Source organism: Atractosteus spatula, chromosome 15, assembly GCF_055471065.1.
Source record: "Atractosteus spatula isolate fAtrSpa1 chromosome 15, fAtrSpa1.hap1, whole genome shotgun sequence".
NCBI lineage: Eukaryota > Metazoa > Chordata > Actinopteri > Semionotiformes > Lepisosteidae > Atractosteus > Atractosteus spatula.
In genome coordinates, this window is record NC_142720.1 from 19,104,985 (window position 1) to 19,125,681 (window position 20,697).

Sequence of the window (20,697 nt, forward strand, 5' to 3'; positions counted from 1 at the left end):
CCCAGGATTCCCAACTGAGAGAACAGAACAAGGCTCACATAGTCTTCCATGACAATCTTCAAAAATTCTGTGAAATTAAAAGATAACAGTAGTAAATGAAATGGAAGGTCTTTTTAAGGTTTTTATAAGAAAAAATACAAAATGAATTTAGATCAGGAAATTGAATTACTGTTGCAGTCAATAACTGGACAAAAGCAAAGTAGTTGGAAGTAATTTATTACTGTGGGATGAATGATTTGAGTAAATTTTGTATTGATTACGTTACAGCAAAAAAAAAAAGCGAAACCCCCCAAAATAAGGAAATTGGCTCAATGTTCCAGGGTTCTTTTCACCAAGATATCATACAGATCAAAAAAGAAACTTAACGCCCATATGTCACATTTATACACTGCTGTAGCTAAGGGCACATGGTTTTATAAAGCCATTAACAAAACTTTCTATGAGGAACCAAATATGTTGAAAATAAAAATTGAGTTTATAAGCATCCTACTATACAAGTAATGGTAGGAAATAATGAAGATCCATTCATTATCACTGGTTAAGATATAAACAACTCTTTTAGCATGTCAGATAAACTGTTCTACTCATTATAAATGGTTTATATGAAGAAGTTAATATAAATCATCTCTATGAGTGAATCTTATATAGATGGAAACAATCATTTATTAACAAATATTTTTCAGAAAATGTAAATATTTTCATTTAGCGTTCACACTCAAGCCTTTTCTCACTCAGCACATGCATTCTCATATCAAAATCTCAAAAAATGTTCTTCAGCGAAAATCATACAGCTGAATTACTTTAGTTGATTTATTTAGCTTCTAATATCACCTATTAGAATCGTATATAAGCTGTCTTTGGAAATGTATGCAGTTTTTTTTACTGAATCTTAGGCAAATACACAAGATTTTTTTTTATACATATTTACTGTACAAGGAATAATGTTACTGAATAATGTTCTTTCACACTTTCTCTGCTTTCCAGGATCAGTCTTAAAACACAGTTATCATTTTAACTCAAGCAGGTTGTAAAGCACTTCAAAACAGCATCCCTAGAAAACAAAAACACAAAAAGTTTCTTAGGTTGCAAAACAAAGTACTTCTAATGCCTCAATACCCTGACTATTCACTTAAATAAAACTTCATAGAGATATTCAAGACTACCTTTATTGTCAAAATACAATTTAATAAATTGATATTATTCATTGTAGATTCATTCTTTATTTTTAAATGTTCTACATTGGTGGTTTCATAAAATTTTAATGCTATCTCCGAGTAAAAACCTTGCTGATGGTATGCAGGCACTATAAGATGATGCAATATTTGCAGTCACCACAGTAACAGGAGAAGGTCCGTGTGTGTTGCTAAGCAGAAATTACCATCTAATCCTCAATATTAACAATGTGACAAATTCATAGGAGGAGGAGGTGGAAGTGCTATGTGAATTAAGTTTGAAAACACAGGAAAAGAGTAATCAATGGATTAAGGAGACGACAAGTCATTTAAAATCATTGCGATGCACTAAATAACCAAAGTACTATTTGAATGTACAAGGCATCATTGTAAAAACGATGTGTTAGTAGTTATTTATCACAGGCTTTCTTCGGATAAAACTGCAGTACAATATTTCATGTAACAGTTCTATAACAAATTAAGTCACAATGGAAATAAATGACCGGAAATTGGTGTATATAAAACTAAACTATGTAATGGCTGTTGCACATCACCCAGGTGTGGGCTGTAATTGAGAGGTGGATGAGGTGGGGTCCTCCTTTTTGTTAAACACTTTGAGACCCCTTGTAATGAAAAACACTATATTATGGTACAGGATTAAATTCAGAAAGAGTACCAGCCTAAATTCTCCTCTCATGACTTGCATTAATAAGATTTGTTTTATTTATTAACTGTAATATTTAGCGGTCAAATGTGCAGGTCCCAGGTCAAATTCAGATTGTTGTATTGAGGACATCATCCATGCAAAACATGATAACCATGGAAGTCTGTAATACTGTACATCCTTTTCAGAGCAGACACGGGCACTCTGTATGTGTTATTCTTTCCCTGTCTGTCATGGTTTCCTTGTGGAAAACACACTATAAGAAGCTCCACAGCTCTCTAATCTGGATTAGCAAATTGTCTGTGGGAATAAGAGATTCAGAACACTGACAGCATTCAGAGACAACAGATGGGACAACATGAAATAAATGCCCTGCTATAATGATAACTTTGGCATAACACTAGCATAAGGTAATGCAGTGTGGAATATTAACAAAGGCATTTGTTAATGAGTGAGTTTGAAGAAACAGATCCATATTTCTACAAAAAAATAATTGTATGCATAAATGTTATGTAAAATTACTACTTTGAACATTTTAAAACAGAGCTGTATCTAGCTCCAGAACATATTTTCACAACAAGAATAACAGAATCAGCTAGTTTCATCAGTATATCCTTCAGCAGGCCTTGAAACACAAATATTGACAGAATAACTGTAACTTGTCTGAGGCCCATTTCTAAGCATTTTAAATATAATAATACATGGACAATGGATTGCACACCATTCAGCACACAAGTGTGAAACAAAACATCTCAAAGATTATAAGCAAAACATTATATTAATTTTATTACTGCTTTAAGTAACACCTGTCCTCTTCAATAAGCAGGTTTGAATTTGAATTTGTGATAAAAGCAAAGTTTGAGAAATGCATACGAAAGAGCTGGTACACTTACCTGGCAAAAGGAATGTATGAAATGCTATACCTGAAAGAATAATTAAAAACACGTGTTGAGGGTTTCTGCTGACATATCTGTAAAAGTTGCAATTACTCTGTAGAAACAAAGCCTTCCTTCTGCTTCCAAAGCAGATTAGCACACAATGTTCAGGCAGCAAATCATTTAACCCTCTTTGAGAAAACTGGACAATTTCAGGATTTCTGGTACACAATTCAGATTTTTAGAAGCATGGTTTCATGGGGCAGACTGAATTTTAGTCTTTTAAAGCACTTGTGTATAAAAAAGAGAAACTATTAGAAATCCATACAAAATACTGTTAAATATTCATATTATCAACATGTGCCCAGAAGGGGAAGTGAATGGGACTAGTGACAGGTGAGGTACATGCTCCAGTCAAAAGAATTCTAACGAAACATAAATTAAAATGCACTTTTGATGGCTTGTGAAAAATCTACCATAAACAAGATGTAAAAGTAATTTATAACTTTTTAGAATTGATGAACTCCCGGATTAAAAAATAAGCAATCCCATGCTAGTAAAGTAATTAAACACAAAGCCTGCATTGTTAATAATATTCTTAAACTACAGCAATATGGGGTTTCCTGTATTTCCTGCTGTCTGCTGAAGCACGGGTCAATAGATACTTAGCATGCACCCAACATCTCCCTCCCACGTGTGTGCTACTCAAACTTCTCTAATGCGTCACAGGTGGTTGCTACAACAGCGCTGGTCACACTGCAGTGGAACCTAACTGGAGTCTGCTGGATGAGTGGCTTAGGGAGGAAATGAAGTACTGACTTTTAAAGACTGCAATTACATGGGCAATAAATCCAGGCCAGCCGGCATGTGGAACAGCAGGCACATGTCGGGAAATTTTAATTGCAAAATTGACAACACAAAAGGAAACAGAGGTGCCATCAGAGAATCATTATTCTTCCACCTCAAAATACGTACTAAATGTCCTCTGATGTGGTTCATGACTCAGTAACTGAAAACTTAGAAATCTGAAGTTTCTAGTACGATTTGCTTTTTCCATAACTAAACAGCCTATAGATTGTACAAAAGAACAAAAATGCTTTACTCAATTTGATGAGCACACAAACTAAAACTAAATGATACAATCCAGCTTGTTTAGGTCCCTGATCAAATGCTATTTGCCACACAAAAGGTGGATGTTCACGATTGTCCAGACAGCAGCTGGTACCTGTTCTTTGTTTCCTTGGCTGGCCAAAAGGTCATGATGTTTTCAGCAGATGGGATTAGTTTTTTCACAGGCACATTTAGCTTATTTACCAACAACAAGTTTAACAGTGGAGTGAGGGCCATCTGTTCACTAGGATACTGACGCAGACTTGACAGAAAACACATTCCATCAATCCTTGTAATTGATAATTATTTCAGCGTCTCTAAATATAGGCTGTATGGCTTGACTCAAATTGCAGGATGAATACAATTCTATACTCAAACATGCAATATCACCAATCAATATTACCCAGGACTTTTGAAGAAACTGAAAATAAATTGTACACATTTTAACTATTATATTTCATTAATCATCCACCCTCCATGTTTAGAAATATAAGGACAGAAAATGAATGAATCTGTAAATTGTATGAACAATGTTATAGATTTTTAGATAGGATTTTCTGTAGCAATAATGCATCAGTAGACAACATGAAATGTTTTGCATCAACATACTGAACAACTTTTAGGGATACAACGGCGTTATTCAGTAAAAGCAAAATGCTTCAAAGACATGTATGATCACCAAAATATTAATAGCTGATTAAGGTTTAAATTTATATTGACTAAATTTGGCATCATATTTTAATGAAAACATTGCTGAGGTTATTTTGTGCTATTAAATACAAAAATGATAAAGAATGTGATTATTAATAACAATGAAATTCCCTATGAAGTGTAAGCACTAAAAATCCAAAAAGCCATTTTACTGAACTGACATTTAGCAGAAAAGAGGATTTAGCATTAGTCTCTGCTAAGCCTTGTTTCAGTTTAGATAAAGAATAATGGAGTCAGTTAAAGCCTTACAGTAGAGCTACACCTTGACATTACGTATAAAAGAAATGTGGGTGTTCTTCAAAAAAGTAATAACTATACATCATGATCAGCCTTAACAAAGATATAAGCAAACACCATTTTTCTTGCTTCACATAATCTTTTTTAATATAAAATATAGTATTTTTTTTAGGAAAGTTTCAACTAATATTTCATTGTGAAGAAATATAAATATTAACAGTTTTCATAGCTGCCTTTCTTGGTACAAAAACATCCTGCAATATTTCGATTTAACAGCATAAACAATGTTTCTACCAAATATAATATACCAATATAAATCTCAATCCCAGAGATCTCCTAGGAAAATTTCTGTATAAAGTACTTAATGGATTTAAGGTTTAAGAAAAAAAAACTTACCAGGTCATTGCCAGGAATTGTAATATGCAAAACAAAATTGCCAGTCCCTTCTTGTGCCACTAGAGAAAAAAGCATACATTTCTAAAACAAGATTCATGGTTCATTAAAGCCAAAGAGAAATAGCAGGGATACAATCCCTAATGATTTTCATAATAATCTCATCCCAATTACATGCTGGGTATTTTGTACTTTTAAGGTTTTTTTCTAGGTTGCCAGTTTCCCCAATAACAGCACAAAGCCAAGCATGTGCATTTTCACATAATTAACAGAACGCAAAAGTATAATCATTTTATTAACATTCTGTTTTAAAAGGATAATAAAGTTCACTTACCCAGAAAACAGCACACAATGTCAAAATTAGGCACAGCTGAGGAATAAACAGAAACAATAAGAATAAATACGTTTTTTTTACTTCAGAAAAAATCCCGATTCAGCTTATGTAATATATCAATACATCATAATAAAAAAAACATTCACAAAAAGAAACCAGCCTTTAAATGGATATGTGTAAGGTTGTAAACATCACAGACAAAAGTGTGATAGCTTAGCATAATTAAAACCCACATCATTGGACCATTTAGATATATTGCCACTAGTGTTTATAACTTAGAATCCCAAACTGGAATAAACTCTATGACAACTACAGGTCCCAAATCGCTTGAATCTTGTCGTAACATTTACTGTGCATCAGTGAAGTCCTGTCCTTGGGGATACCATGAGTGCAATGACGATTGCATACACAGTCCTTTGAGGCACGCGTATAAATATAGTGGAAGGAAAGTTTTAACTTTAGCTACATTTCCATCCGTCCATTTCTAACTGCTTTATTGTGTACAGGGTCACAGGAGAGCCAGAGCCTATCCTTGGCAAGCAATGGGCGCGAGGCGAGATACACCCTGGAGTGGACGCCAGTCCATGGCTGGGCACACACAGACACAGACACATGCACTCACACCAGGGCCCGCTGTCACAGAAGCCAATTAACCTGGAGCTCCTGGAGAAACACACACAAACACGGGGAGGACGTACAAACTCCACACAGACAGCACCTCAGGTCTGGAATTGAACCCAGGCCCCCAGCGCTGCAAGGCAGCAATGCCAACTACCGCACCACTTTGTCGCCCATTCAACAATTCAACTGCCAATGATTTTTTTTTATAATGTGCTTATACAAACTGCTTTAAGGCTTGGCTCTCTGGCAACCCATCCTAAACTCACCTGGCAGAGCAAAGCCACACAAAGACTTATCCTCCCATACACTCACCTGAGCTGCTCATCATCTGACATACTGCAAGATCCCCAACGCCTGACAGGAGTGTTAGCGCTGACTGGAGCAGCTCTCTAAATGATGTCAATGTGAGCCTGTGGGCACCTCACAAATAACAGGCGTTGCAGTTTTTGGGAAAGCATAAGAGAGCCCCGACTGACTAGTCCTACCCTTCTCTGGTGATGCTCTGCCAGTTGTTCAGCACTGCTTTCCCATTTAGCCATAACCCAGGATCACTCTGACTCTAGCTGAGCAACGTGGTAGTCCCTCCAGCAGGTTTCAAAGGATGTGCTCATTTGTACATTTCATCCTACTTATTATGTGTATTAAAGCTAAACCGCTCTTTGAATGCCTTTTGCCAATTTCTAAAGAAAAAGGCATGTAACTGTTGAAAGACATTCTTCAGTAAGAAGCCTTTAATATCATAGGCCCCTGGATGTCAGGTAATGTCAAATCATTCATTATCACTAAGCTCATATTTCAAAGCAGGTTTTACCCCAACCACTAACTTATCACAGCAAAATACACATTTTAATAACGATATTTACCAGCATCACACATGTTGCAATCAATCTCGTAGGCTCGAACATTCGTTTTAACTGTTTTAATGGTCCCATGAGAAAGCAGGTACTAAATGAAATAGAAGAAAAAAACAGTTAAAATACACCCACCAATAACAGAAACAAAATTAAGAAAGAGAAAGCACTAGTAGTTGTCATTGCAGAAAAACATATTAGCAGGTGATTTGAAACCACCTAACTATTGTATATGATTATTATGATTTCTTCAGAATTTAAAGGAAAACCACTATTGTTATGGAAATGAATCCTTAACCATTTGAAATTCAAACCCAATTTCAAACCACATTCAATCAATTTTCAACTATGTTCAGTTACACACTTCAAGTGCACAAATTCCTCAGCACATTTTTATGTATGTTAGAGTCAATATAATATGTTTCTTTGTGGAGTGTGGTTGTAGAATACTCAATAGTAAGAGAGTTACTGCAGCCTGAAACACTTGATTTTTCAGCTTTTCCTGCAGGTACAAAACAACCAGATTCAGGTCACATGGATGGCCAGCCTGTTACATCCATTAAGGATAACCAACAAATATCACAGACACTGTATTTAGTCTATTTTAATAGTCTCATATAGTACTTTAGGTCAGACTGCTATAGAAGACCACAATATGTTACAGAGAGTTTTTAGAAACAAAGGCTGAGCTTTGCAAATGTTCTCAGGTGTTTGGATTGATGGGTTGAGAGTACGGCCTGTCAACTGATCAAGTACATATCAAGTCTGCTCAATTACAGGGAAAATATGGCCTTTGACTGGTATACTGTACTTCTAACTTCAAGCTTAATTATCTCTAAAAGTTTAATTGCAGAGTCACAAAAGAAATACTACTGATAATAACTGTCATAGTGAAAACTTTCATTCATATTTTATCACACAATCCTAAATAGCTGCTGTTAAACTAAACCCAGAAATATCAGTATTTGGAGATATACATTGTTCTATTGTTTAGCATAAATAAATGTGTTGCTAAAGTCTTAAGGTGAAGTTTTTCCTGCTTGCAACACGCAAGCCAATAAGCATAAAACATATTTGAATGCAAGTTATTGAAAAAGTAGTGTCACTATGCTATTACATTTTGAAATTTAAAATAACTACAAGATAATATCAAAACTTTAAATCCAAATACAGATTATATATAAGAAAATCCTCCAGACCTTCCTGACATTTGTACAAGGCTGGCTTTAACACAAACTATCAAAGTATCTCACCCTTTGCATTACGGGCCAGCTATTTTCAGGCTCTTTATGTCTGCAGCCCAGTACTGTTTGTTTTATTTTCAAAGATTTCAAATACCACACAACATAAAATTGCCATTCATGCTAATCATGCACATAACAATGCTTTCAGAAAAAAGGATCACATTTTTCCACAGATCAGAGACAAAAGCTACTGCCTTGTCGTGCCAGTCATCCCAATGGCACATACGTAAGCAGACTGAAACTTATCAGCTCTGAAAGGCAACTGTGTTTGCACTGCACTTTTCTTTGTCAGTAACAACACAAGTGATTTATTATATCACTTCACAATATGCTTTAGGTTCAAGTATTTAAATACACATTTAATTATGTGTCCAAGCACACTATCCATACTGCAACATTAATTTTCCAGAACAGCTGCTGACTGATAGGTACAATATGTACTTCTCTACCAAGGCAACCCATAACAATTCTAAGATGTTACGAAATTTACAAACCTCTTGTTCCAAACAGATGATGCATCTAAATATGTCTATAGCTGATACATACATAGATCAGCCTAAAGATGAAAATGGACAGTGGAACATAGACACAATTCGCCTCTACACTGTGAATAAAAACACTGGAAAGATGAAGTTGTAAGAGGACAATTACATGGAATATTAGGAATGAAACAGTTCTGAAATCTAAGCAAATTAAAAGAAGAATTCTCCTTTCTTAAGCCCTTTATTGCATGCTCTGGGCTCGATATGTGGCCCAGCAGAGTGTTTCATTACCCCTGAAACCAATTATCTGTTCTGTCTGTGTATTACTCAAGTACTACTGGGAAATCTAGTCTGTATACAAGTTTCTTTTCTTATGCCTCCATTGAAGCTGCATCACTGTGCACTTACATAAAAATAGCTTTGCAAGCACTTTGCATTATCTTCTCAGGTTTGAAATGGGTCACTCTTCCAAATACTGTTTTCAGCAAACAGAAAAAGGTGCAAAGTATTGAGACATCATAAAAAGAAATTAAGAACATAACATGTGGTAAAATCTAAAAAAAAAGATCTTAATGGAAAAAAAACTTTAAATAAATACTTGTCACTGAAGACAATCAGGCTCAATTGCTCTGTAGTGTAGCGGAGAAAATCAATTATAAAAAGACACCTGAAAAAATCCAATAAAGTAATGGAAGTGCGGCTACTAAGAAATGAAAACTTCTGTTCACGAGAGAAAATGGAAATTTATTAAAAAGTCCGCTGGAGTACCACTACAAACTAAGGTTATATCTGGTCAATTATTTCAAGAATTTTAAAAATACAAGATCTGAGCTCTTAGAGTGAAACATGAAAGCACTTGGACAGCATACAAAACTAATCTACCTGAGTGGATGAGGAAGTGCAGCCTAGTCAACGTTCGAGAGTAGGAATTAAATCATGTGACATCCGTTTCCAGACTTTGATGCCAGTCCTGTGGGATTCCTGTGTCAAACAATGTGTCTTCCAGTACTTTTCATCTGTATTCTCATCTCCAGCTGAGAGCACAGGGTGCAAATCAAGTCTGTTTTGTGGAAGAGAAAAAGGCTTCTCTGCAGATCAGGTTTTGGTCTGAGCCAATGAGATAGGTTTCCGAGTCAGAATTCGGCTTTGTATCTTAGAATGGCTATTTGCGTAAATTCAATTCATACTATTAATGTGTAATGACCTGCAGAGTGATTAACTGGGCATCGAAACTGTACACTACCACTTGCTTCACAAATGGGAAGGAATTCTTTTTCAAATATTATTACTACTGCACAGCCCGGAACAGGTCACTGGCTGTGACCAGGAATCCCAGGTGGCTCCGCGCACCCAGGGGAAGGCTGGGATTTGCTGGCCTGGCAACTGTGGAACCTGCAACGCCCTCAAGCGTCACTGAGGGACATGCCTCTCGTCCAGCAGGCACTGAACCTCCTCCAAAACACGAATGGTCTGATGGATGGGTGGGATGAAGAGCCTGTATGTACTTCTTTGTTCTCCATGATGGGGAGAGACAAGACTTTAAAGACACCTGAAGATTCTTGGGTGCATACATTAAAAAAAAACACATACCTGGTTATTGTAAAATGGAACAAAAAGCGCGTCTTCAAATCATCCTAATTTTGTGGTACATAGCTACAACTGCAAATGCCACAAAAGCATGCAACACTCCAACGAACAGTGATAATGACTCAAGGTGCCACATGTACTCTTGTATTGGAGTTTTTATTCCACTCCATATTGCCGTCCTACAATGGCTCTTCTCTTAGTCTTAGTTTGTAACCTCTACAAATAACATTTTGGTGAAGGTTAAACTCATTAAATGTTTCAAGTTACTTATCTGACAGAAATTAAATGGACAATTGCAGTTATTTTACTTGCAACAGCTGTCCTTTTTGGAGCTACCAACAATGAATGAACCTACTATCACAATTAAGAGAACTGGATTTATGTAGAAAGAAAAGCAGATTAAACCTGTATCTTTTCAGTAAAACCACATAAGACAGTTGTCATTTCTCACATGAATTTACAGATGGAAACTATGCCAATGGATCTGGTTCAGATTTAAAGCTTAAAATTTTCAGAAATGCAATAAAGACGTGTAATACTAACAGCTGCCAGGCAGCGGAGGCATTGATTATGACAACTTAACAGACAGACCTAACAAACCTTACAAACAGTCCTAAGGGCAAGGCAAGGCTGGTTACCAAGACCAAGACATCACTGGTTCAGCACCAAGACAACAATGCAAAAGAGCAAAGTTAACCATCAATGATGGGCCGAATGACTAATGCTTAATGACCTGTGAATGCACAGTAGTTCCATTCTACAAATTCCCAGAAATCCCCCTCAATATCTGTTTACTATAATATGGTTAATATTTTAACTTCCTAATAGTTAAATTTTCTTCTAAGTGCGTTAACATAGTCAAACTGAGTGGAAATTATTCTAAGGCTACTTAGAAAGGTAGGGTGAGGATACCAGAAATTAATGACAATGAAATTAAACTAAACATTGGAATTTATGCATCTGAAAATTAATCTGCTAGTGTGTGAAAAATTTACTTTTCAGTCCAGCAAACCTTTTCACACAAAAGATGCATCTTGTTCTCTCAAACAGCTTGCCACTGGTACTCTTATTGCTCCCATTGGGAATTATAGGAACATTATAGGAACACACTTTACATTTTTGTAACATGTTTTTCTGCAGTACTGCTGCTTTCACTTTCATCAGGCAGTAACTCATAAAAGTACTGCAGATGAAGATGACTGACTGAAAATGCTGACTGCTTGTTGAAATCACCACAAAAATATTTACTTTCATCAAGCCTGAACTCCTCATGAGAATGAAGAATATTGAGTGTGCAGGGCTCTGGCCTGGATAGGGTGCCTGTTTACAGTATCAGAGGGTTACTCCTAGCAATGATGATATAGTACCTTTCACCATGGTACAACACAGCATGGTCTCAAACCCACAACTTTCCAGTGAAGAGTCCAGAGCCATAACTGCTAATCTACACTTTCCCCATATAATCGTTCAAATGCCTTTAAGACGTTTTTGTGCATCAGCACTCAAGCTTTTCTAACAAAAAACAAAAGGTTCCATTCTTTATTACCCTGAGATAATTACTCCATCAGTCTTTCTGGCAATCCTAAGAACAAAGATCATTGGATTTGATCTGATAATATACTTTAAACTTTTTACTTTAAAGATAACATCCTGAAAGATAAATTCCCTTGACATAATAGGCAATACACAAATAATCATTATGGATTAATAACTGTCTCCACATATTTTTACACACACTGAGCTGACAACCTGTCTTGTAAAATACTGCTGTTGATAGGAGGCTGACGGCTGTCACCTATTGGACTGGAGTGTAAGTTCGCAATGCCGGTGTATTTTAAAGCCGCTTTTTAAATGCTTAGTTTTTGGTCTTTGCCAAATGAGCACCTTTGGTGTGGGAACACAGGACATTATCCATTCACCTGGTTTATTTCTACATCTAGGCCACAAAACCTTACCTTAATTACTTTAAAAATAAGTGACAGCTTGAAACAACTAAGCTTTTGTCACTTAAAAGCGCTGGATACTGAGAATTTGTCCTCAAAATCCATATTCATTACACAATATTCATATGATGTATCATAGTCTTTCACACCAGGAACACAAGGCTTTAGTTAAGAGGGTTTGCCTTTTGTCAGCTTCAGAATGCAAATTATAAGTACATTACTATATGTCACAACACTGTTCTCTCATGTTACAGGGACCAACCCAGTGTGATTAAAGATCTGTACACAGAGTTTCAAGATGAAGTCATCAGTGCAGAGGTGCAGAGTATAAACACACCAGGGAACCTACAGTTTGTTTTCATACACAAAATACCCAAGGTAACAAAGACTGTGTTGATCTAAATAACACACACTGTATTAAAAATAGAGCTTTAGCTCTGCTACAGTTTCTTTTTTCCTGAATTTGCAGGAAAGTAAGAGGTTAATTGGTTACCCAGCAGTGTTGATTGACAGAACAGAATGAGTTGGATGGAAAGCATGTTATGTTGCTAAATACATTTAAGAGTCAAAACAGATGAAAAAAAATGCATGGGCTATTCATATGATAAAAACTCTTCACTAGGCCAATGAATAAGGTGCAGCTCCTTTCTGGCTTCAAAATCCATGGTAGGGTTGAATGATAGACGTTGACACAAATGCTAATCTTGAACCACACAGAGAAACGCCCCTTTATCTGCACAAGTATCTGTTCTTGTACTCTCTAATTTACATCATTGGCTGCAGTCTTCCAATAAAGACATTTTATCGACTCAGCATATTTTTTCAAAGAATTGTACTGCAAAGAATTGTAGAATGTCTGCATCTATTTACAGTACAATATTTCACAAAAGTTTTATTTCAATTAAAACATAATGCAGATCTTACCTGAACAAAGCAGCAAAATTCCCTAATGTGTAGAAAACTGCAAAGAGCTGAACTCCTTTTGGTAGAAAAAGCAATGCTGTCCCCTTAAACACAAGAACAACAAATATAAAATGTAAAAGAAAAAATAGAGAGAAATGTACTCATATTTAAAAATAAATAAGACCAATACATTATATATATATAGGGCATGGCATTTTTCTTGACTAATTTTCTGACCTGGCTTTCGGGAGTTATCATTCAGTTCAGCTGTGATACTAAACAATCATCCCATTGTGGTACCTAATACATATTTAATCATGTCAATTAACTGTCATGTAGATGGATACTGACACTTATTCAGACCTTTTTCACAACAGTATCACAGACAATGCAGCTCAAAATTAAAATGATAATCAGGAACTTGAATATAATGTGTCAACAACAGTTTTGTTTTGCTTCAGGCACTGAAAAATACCAGAATAAAGAGTGCAGCATTTAAAAAAAGCACAAAGCAAAACGATACCAAAATGGAAGTCAGAGCACATCAATTTTATTCTATACATTTTTTTTCAATTGTAATATTCTTCTGTTCTATTTAACCACTGTCAGTTAATTTATGCAATTAATGCACACAGTGCAAATGATGCCTGGAAGAATGCAAGTGAACTAAAGGTTAAGAGTCCCAAAGGTCAAGAAAAACCCTAGACCCTAATTATACACAATACAGTGCATATCTTTATTATCCATAACTTTCTTTTTGTCTTGAAATAAATCATTTCTGGAAATGTAGACCAACTGCTACTTCACTCTAGTAAATGTATGCAAAGGTGTGCATTAAGCAACTCGTGCTGTACAAAGTATAGTACAGTCGCTGTGTTTCGTATTTTATAGAAGGAAATGTAAGTTTAAGATGCAGCCATACTACAGCCCCTAAGGCTTGTTTCTGCCAATGACACGCATGTTTTTTAATATTTCTATTTAAGTTTATGGTTTTTATCATTTAAAAATAAACAAGAAATCTAACAAACCACAAAATCCTTAGATGAGAGTAAAGATATTTTCGGAACACCGCGTTATGGTTGTAAGTCACTATCTCAAAGGCCAGCATTACATCAGCCTTGTTCTGGTAATATACGCACCCATGTGCCACCCAGCAAGTGTGATGAATAAACATATCCAGTAACAGGTCCAGAACAGGCCTGCTGCTCCATCTTGTGGAAGCACAGTGCAAATTCTATACTGATCTGAGGTATATACTCTGAAAAATGCATCACGTGTTCCCCCCCCAAAAAAAGTGAATGGAAGGAATTTCAGATTCCCAATACACACGGTCACATCTCAGAGCTGCTCATCAGTATGTTCCACCTTGTCTTTACAGAAGCAACAAAGAAAAATATCCTGGATTACAGAATAAATGTAAGTTCTATTCCAAACATCGACAGATGAATGAAGGGTTAGAAAATCAGATCTTGGAAGGATACACAGAATATGATCATACAGAATCGGCTCTACTGATAATCCCCGCAGGTTTGAAGGATGCAGCTCTACAGGTATAAAGAGCCCACCACACAAAAATCTAACTAAAGGTTTTCCTTTACTACAGCTTTCAAACTTTGGACATTTTTAAAACAGGCCTCCATATCTATTTACATTACTATCTTGATTTTATTTGCTTTAATTGCTTAAATATACAAAGTATAATCAGTTAGACAGCTACAAACTAATTTGTTAGTTTCACAGTCTCTACATATTTATAGACTTGTGAAGATTAAGATGAGCACATGAAAAAGCCACGTCTGCACTTACAGAAAACCTTTGGCTATGGGTAAGGTGCAAGTTTATAAATGATTGAGACTTTTATTTAAAAATGAGAACGTTTTGCCTGCTGATACAGTGGCATTCAAAGGTATTACCAACCCCCATCTAATGCATAGTCGTGTTAATCGCTAATGGAAGAAGCATTATAAATACTGCTTGTTAAGATCTGCCTGTTTTCAAAATGCAAACCAGAGGATGCAAGAACAGAGAAGTGGAGAATAAGAGGAAGTACATTTGAAAATGAGAACAGATAGAAAGTCTTTACACAAGTGGCTGTGGGAGTCTAGGAAAGGTTGCCCCCTCATGCTGTCAAAGATGTTATCTTTCTTTAAATATTTTTAAATCTTGGTAAACTGACAGTGAACAACAGTTTTAAAAGGGGAAAAAAAGTTTACTCACAAGAATGGAACACAAAACCCCAGCAGCAAAGCAAATCACAAACCACTTCACTCTGGTACTAAAGCTTAGTGTACCGGCATCCAAAACCTTGAGAAAAAACAAAGAACAATTATGAACATCAGCAGAAACACTTCTCATACTTAACTTTACCTCATGTACATCCGGAGAGCTCAGTGGAGCCATTACACAAGTTAAAAAGCGCATGATAAATCGCTGAATATCCAAATCTCTGCCCACTCCCATTACCTGACATTTTTAAATTAACCCCACCCAATAGTCTGCTCACATACCAACATTATATAACTGTATGCACTTGTTTTACCAAGAGTGAAAGACACCGGTTAAAAACAAGACATGGAATACACTGTGTATCGATAAACACTGGCACTGGAAAATAAACGAGTAGCCTATCTATATTAAATTATATGGAGAAAACACTTCATGAAGATGGTGGTATAAAACGCACTGGTACAGGTACCATAAACATGGGATTTTAAGGCTATACATCTAAATTCAAATTCATTTTGTTTGTACAAGAACAGCAGAACTGAAAATGTTACACATTTACGTTCCCAACACAAAATTGAAAGATACATAAAACCTTGGAAAATATCCCACTGTTTTTGTTTTCATTTCTGTGGCACATTTCAGTCTTTCTGTTTTGTTGCCTCTTCTCGGCAAAGGTTTCAAAGAAGCTACACTCCCAATGAGACCATTTTGTGCTAATGTGTATATTAGCTCCTGCTCTTCAATAAATCTTAACAACTGGGCTTCCAACAATATCATTAGCTGTATTGCCGAGAATCTAATCTGAGAATCTTACCATCAATTCTGGATTTTCGTTGTTGACCACTTCTATTGGTCATCAGTACCAATTTCAGAAAAACTCCTCAGGGTCTTGCATAAGATACTGGAGGAAATGTGAAGCAATCATTCAAGAGGAGAAGCTTTTTATTGGTTTTTCCTTTATATATGCTTGACAATAGTGATTTCCTTCCTAAGACCTACTGCGTTCATCTCAGGTTTTAAACTCCAAATTATATCACTACCTACACTTACACGGGCCTTGAGCTGTTTTCCCACAACTAAATTGGTTGTAGGGCAACCAACTGCATTGTGCCATATCAACACAATACTGCTCAAGGCATCATTTCATGAACACTTTTTTCATGTGGTATTCCAGAGCATGACGGGCCTGTCTTGCTCCCACTACATTCCAAAGAGACCTTATAGGGATGACCAGCTGCATGATGTCACCTGACCAATCAGGCAACAGTGTTTGGTCAGCTGACTATATATATATAAACAGGAAGCACAAAGCTTCCTGCGGCTGATGTCAGCTATCTGGCAAAGAGAGCAGACTTCAAGGTGTATGCTGTATCTGAGGGAAAGAACATGGAGAATGCGTGATGGACCAGGAAACAGTAAAGAAGGGTTTTTTATTTTCCGAGATTCTATCCACGGACAGAGATATTCTACCTCTGGCACAGGCCGAGAACATTTTCTTCATATTCAATTGTAATCTTGTGTCATCTTTCATTACCGAGTCAGAAATAGGCCCCTGGGCTTACGTTATGTAAAAGCCTTATGATTTGATCAGCTTGAGTCAAATCTCCTCTCAAACGCCTTTGCTGTCTACAGAAAAGATTTAGCTCCTTTAAACTGTTCAAATATTTGAAAAACCCCAGGAACTAGGAAATTAGTCTTGTTGCTCTCTCTTAAGACCTAAGGTTATGATACCATTTTCATGGTATTGTAACCATAACTGCAACAAAAAAGGGAAAAATGGATACAAGAAAAAGACAGTTGTTCCAATTTTTGTTTGTACAACACAAATCCAGAATAAATGTTTCAGAAACCACTTTGGTGTTTGCAGGACTACGCGAGTTGAACATCTTACCTTCTGGGATCCATCTGCTCCTGTCGCAAGCGTGTAAAAAGTAGCAATGCAAACACAGTTAACACAACAGGCAGGATTAAACAGGAAGCACTCAGGGTTATTGAGATGACAAGATCCTGATGTTTGCAAAGGGTATTATTGATAAAGCATGCTAATTTTGAAGTACATTCCTCACATACACGTTGGAAAGACAATATACAAACTTTCATCACAGTTTTTCATTGATTTTCTCTGCCTGAAGTCATGCTTCTCGGTAACCCTATTTCCGCATTACCTACAGATGGTACTGTAATTGAATTTCAATCTAAAGAACTTGTGAGTTATATTTGATCCAGGCTTACTGTCCAACCCACATGTGCCAAATATTGTAAAACCATCATTCTTCTATCTCAGAAAAATCACTAGACTATGTCCTTTGTTGTCTCTGACTGTAGCTAAAAAGCTAGCAAAGTCATTTGTCTTCTATATAATTGACAATTGCAATGCCCCACTCACTAGGGTATCTAAATCCACTCTGAGCAAACTTCAGCGTGTCCAGAATTCAGCAGCCAGAATCCTGACCAGGTCTAGTGCAAGTGATCACATTACTCCTATCCTGGAGTCCTTGCACTGGCTTCCTATCAGGTCTCGTGTCAACATCGAAATCCTCATGCTCACCTACAAGCCTCTACCTGGCTTGGCACCTCCGTACCTGTCTGACTTATTATCTTCCCACCCCCCACCACGCAGCTTTCGTTCATCTGACTCTGGTCTCCTGTCTGTCCCCCAAGCCCGTCTGCCTACTGGGGGTTTACAGGACTGTTCTGTTGTTGCACCCCAACGGAGCGGTAGCTCTGTGGCACCTGTGGCTGGAAGGTTGCCGGTTCAAATCCCGCGGCTGGCAAAGGAATCCTACTCCGCTGGGCCCCTGAGCAAGGCCCTTAACCCCAACTGCTCCAGGGGCGCTGTACAATGGCTGACCCTGCGCTCTGACCCCAAGCTTCTCTCCCTGTCTGTGTCTCATGGAGAGCAAGCTGGGGTATGTGAAAAGACGAATTCCTAATGCAAGAAATTATATAGGGCTAATAAAGTGATCTTATCTTAAAGATTCCTTTGAATCCAGACTCAAAACCTTCTTATTTAGAAGGCTTTTATTTAATTAGTCTGTGTCTGCCCCTTTGCATCTTCAACTGCATCCTAAAACCTTCTGTTTCTTTGTGCTATTTTTATTTCCTGTGTTTGTTGCCGTTTATGTTGTTTTAACTGTTTCTTTTAACTTTTTTTCTGTAAAGCTTTTCGAGAACATGCTTTAAAAAGCGTTAATAAAATAACTTTTACCAGAACACTCGCATGGACTCCCTCACAGAGTGATGGGAGTTCAGCCCAGGTTTTTCAGCTCCAATTCCGTCAATGTAAACGAAAGATCATTGGTTTCCAACAGGGAACTGTTGACCCTAATGTCACTATGCGCTCTCACTGTGTGATCCCTGTGTCACTATGTGCTTTTAAGTGCTCTACTCATGTTTTGTGTAGCACGGGAAGAAAAACCCTGTACAGCAACAGTTACGTCCAGTCTAAAACGTGCCTAGTCTCTCACTGGGAAAAAATGTTTACCAAGAAACGCAGGGTCTTTCATCGCTTTTGTGCTGAATCATGTCATTCATAACAGCTCTTCAGAACTACAGGCCTGGTGCAGATCACAGTGTTAAACTACTATTTACCCTGACCGAGAGCAGCCACTGCAAACGAAACAGGAAGTAAAATGACTACCGCAGAACTTTACATTGCTGGACAGAATGGCTTGACCTGCACACACGTCTTAGTGTGCATCGACAAAAGCTCAGATGCATGGATAATTTTAAACTAACGATCATGCCGCGTGGCTCAAGAAGACTGTCAAAAAATAATTCACAACATTTGATCAGTTACGACCAATGTCTTTAAACAACAACATGCAATATGCTAAAACAAAATATGTGATCATATGCATTTACAATAACTTACAATAAAGAGCAGGAAAAAACTGCATCCGTCACAAAATCGCAGTAATTCTTACTAAGGTCAATAATAAGAATAAAAGGTAGTGTAAATAAGTAGCCTTACAATCCAGAAATAGAAGTGCGAACTAAAATACAGGCTGTCACGCTTGGACAGATATCAGCTAACTTTCAACCATTTGTTGTCATTTCCTACCTGTGCAGTGAGCCCTTGTTCCTCGTCCTCCTGACCGCTCAGGACACGACGCAGCTTGTCCATGTTTTAAGGGAACTTGCGCTTTTGTTTTGTTTTTTTTTTATGCCCTCTTTCAGCAGATATTAAAAACTCCCGGAGCACAGAAACTTCTCCCTTAACTTTCAGTCCAGTATAGGCGTGTCAACACACGGCGAAGTGACACAGGAAGTCACGGGGCTGTGCTGCTCGCTCATTGGCTGCTCCGTCCCCTGCGCCATGACGTCACCTCTACTTACGCTTTTGAAATACTGGCTGCAGTCAGAGTGGTTGTGGTTTGAGTTGGGTGTTTTGTGGAAGAACGGGTTTGCATGAAGATTGTTGAAAAGGGATGCGATGTTCCTGCATAAAGTCAAATAGAAATTATCTATTCTAAATAATTGTGCTATAATAGAATATTATATAACTCTCAATTGGCGTTTGCATGGATTTTAAAGAATTTGATGAATAGCACAAGGTAAATGCATAATAAATAGCGAAATGAAACTGGCCTCAGCGCAAAATGCTACAAATACATTAGTTCTCGTCATTAGGACTCGCGGAACCCCATGTAATTCCCCAAATTATAGGACATTATTGAAGATTTTAGTGTTTCTGATAGATTCCCGGCTAGTCTGAACGGATAGTCAGAACGTTTCTTTTGAAATCCAAGAGATGGCGCTATCCATCTTTTGTATCCATAATGTTTCTGATAAAACTATTCAGCAAGTAAAACGTAGACAGGGAGAGAAGCTGGGGGTCAGAGCGCAGGGTCACCCCTCCAATTTACAATGCAATCATTGAGCGGTATAATCAAACAGCAGAATTAGCGGAACCTTATATATATATTGTAACGAATTCGGGTTTCGGTACAGAATGGAGCAGGCATGGGACTCAGGGAATAGGGTTGAACACATTTCTTAACTTGAACTTGAACCGGGAAAGGTACACACACAAGGACAGGGGCTACAGCGCTGCTCCCTCACTAACACACAGACACGAAGGGAAGAGACTGTCTCCCAGCCTCCGCCCCACTATATACAGTCCGGTAGTCCATTTAACATCAGAGTCTTCTGTGCGTTTGTGTGAGCAAGAAAATTAAATTTGTCACGAATATCACATACCCTAATCAGAAGAGTTGCGGGTGTAGTCTCAAAAAGCGAACATTAGCAAACAATTGCATGTTCTCACCAAGAGGCTTTAACGAGCACGTCTTAATACTTCGTAGCAGTGTGCTTTTTAAAAAAATCTGAAGAAGTGATCGGT

The 20,697-nt window shown here is 37.2% G+C and overlaps 1 protein-coding gene across 1 annotated transcript; it reads right to left on the minus strand.

Moving 5' to 3' along the window:
* Positions 1-200: 200 nt before the first annotated feature.
* Positions 201-19,639, minus strand: sft2d1 (SFT2 domain containing 1). The gene is made up of 8 exons (XM_088933756.1): positions 19,417-19,639; positions 15,345-15,431; positions 13,149-13,231; positions 6,981-7,062; positions 5,497-5,532; positions 5,166-5,224; positions 2,730-2,759; positions 201-1,051 (listed from the first exon to the last, which is right to left on the minus strand). The coding sequence occupies exons 1-8, from the start codon at positions 19,477-19,479 to the stop codon at positions 1,012-1,014; spliced, it is 480 nt and encodes a 159-aa protein (XP_088789882.1). The 5' UTR covers positions 19,480-19,639; the 3' UTR covers positions 201-1,011.
* Between the last annotated feature and the right edge of the window lie 1,058 nt (positions 19,640-20,697).

Bases quoted from the DNA above. Each gene is read 5' to 3' on its own strand.
- sft2d1 (XM_088933756.1), bottom strand. From the start codon at position 19,479: ATGGACAAGCTGCGTCGTGTCCTGAGCGGTCAGGAGGACGAGGAACAA. The intron at 13,232-15,344 runs GTGAGTAAACTT...CTTGTGTTTAAG, and splicing joins GGGTTTTGTGTTCCATTCTT to GGGACAGCATTGCTTTTTCT. The intron at 5,225-5,496 runs GTAAGTGAACTT...TTTTTTCTCTAG, and splicing joins CATTGTGTGCTGTTTTCTGG to TGGCACAAGAAGGGACTGGC.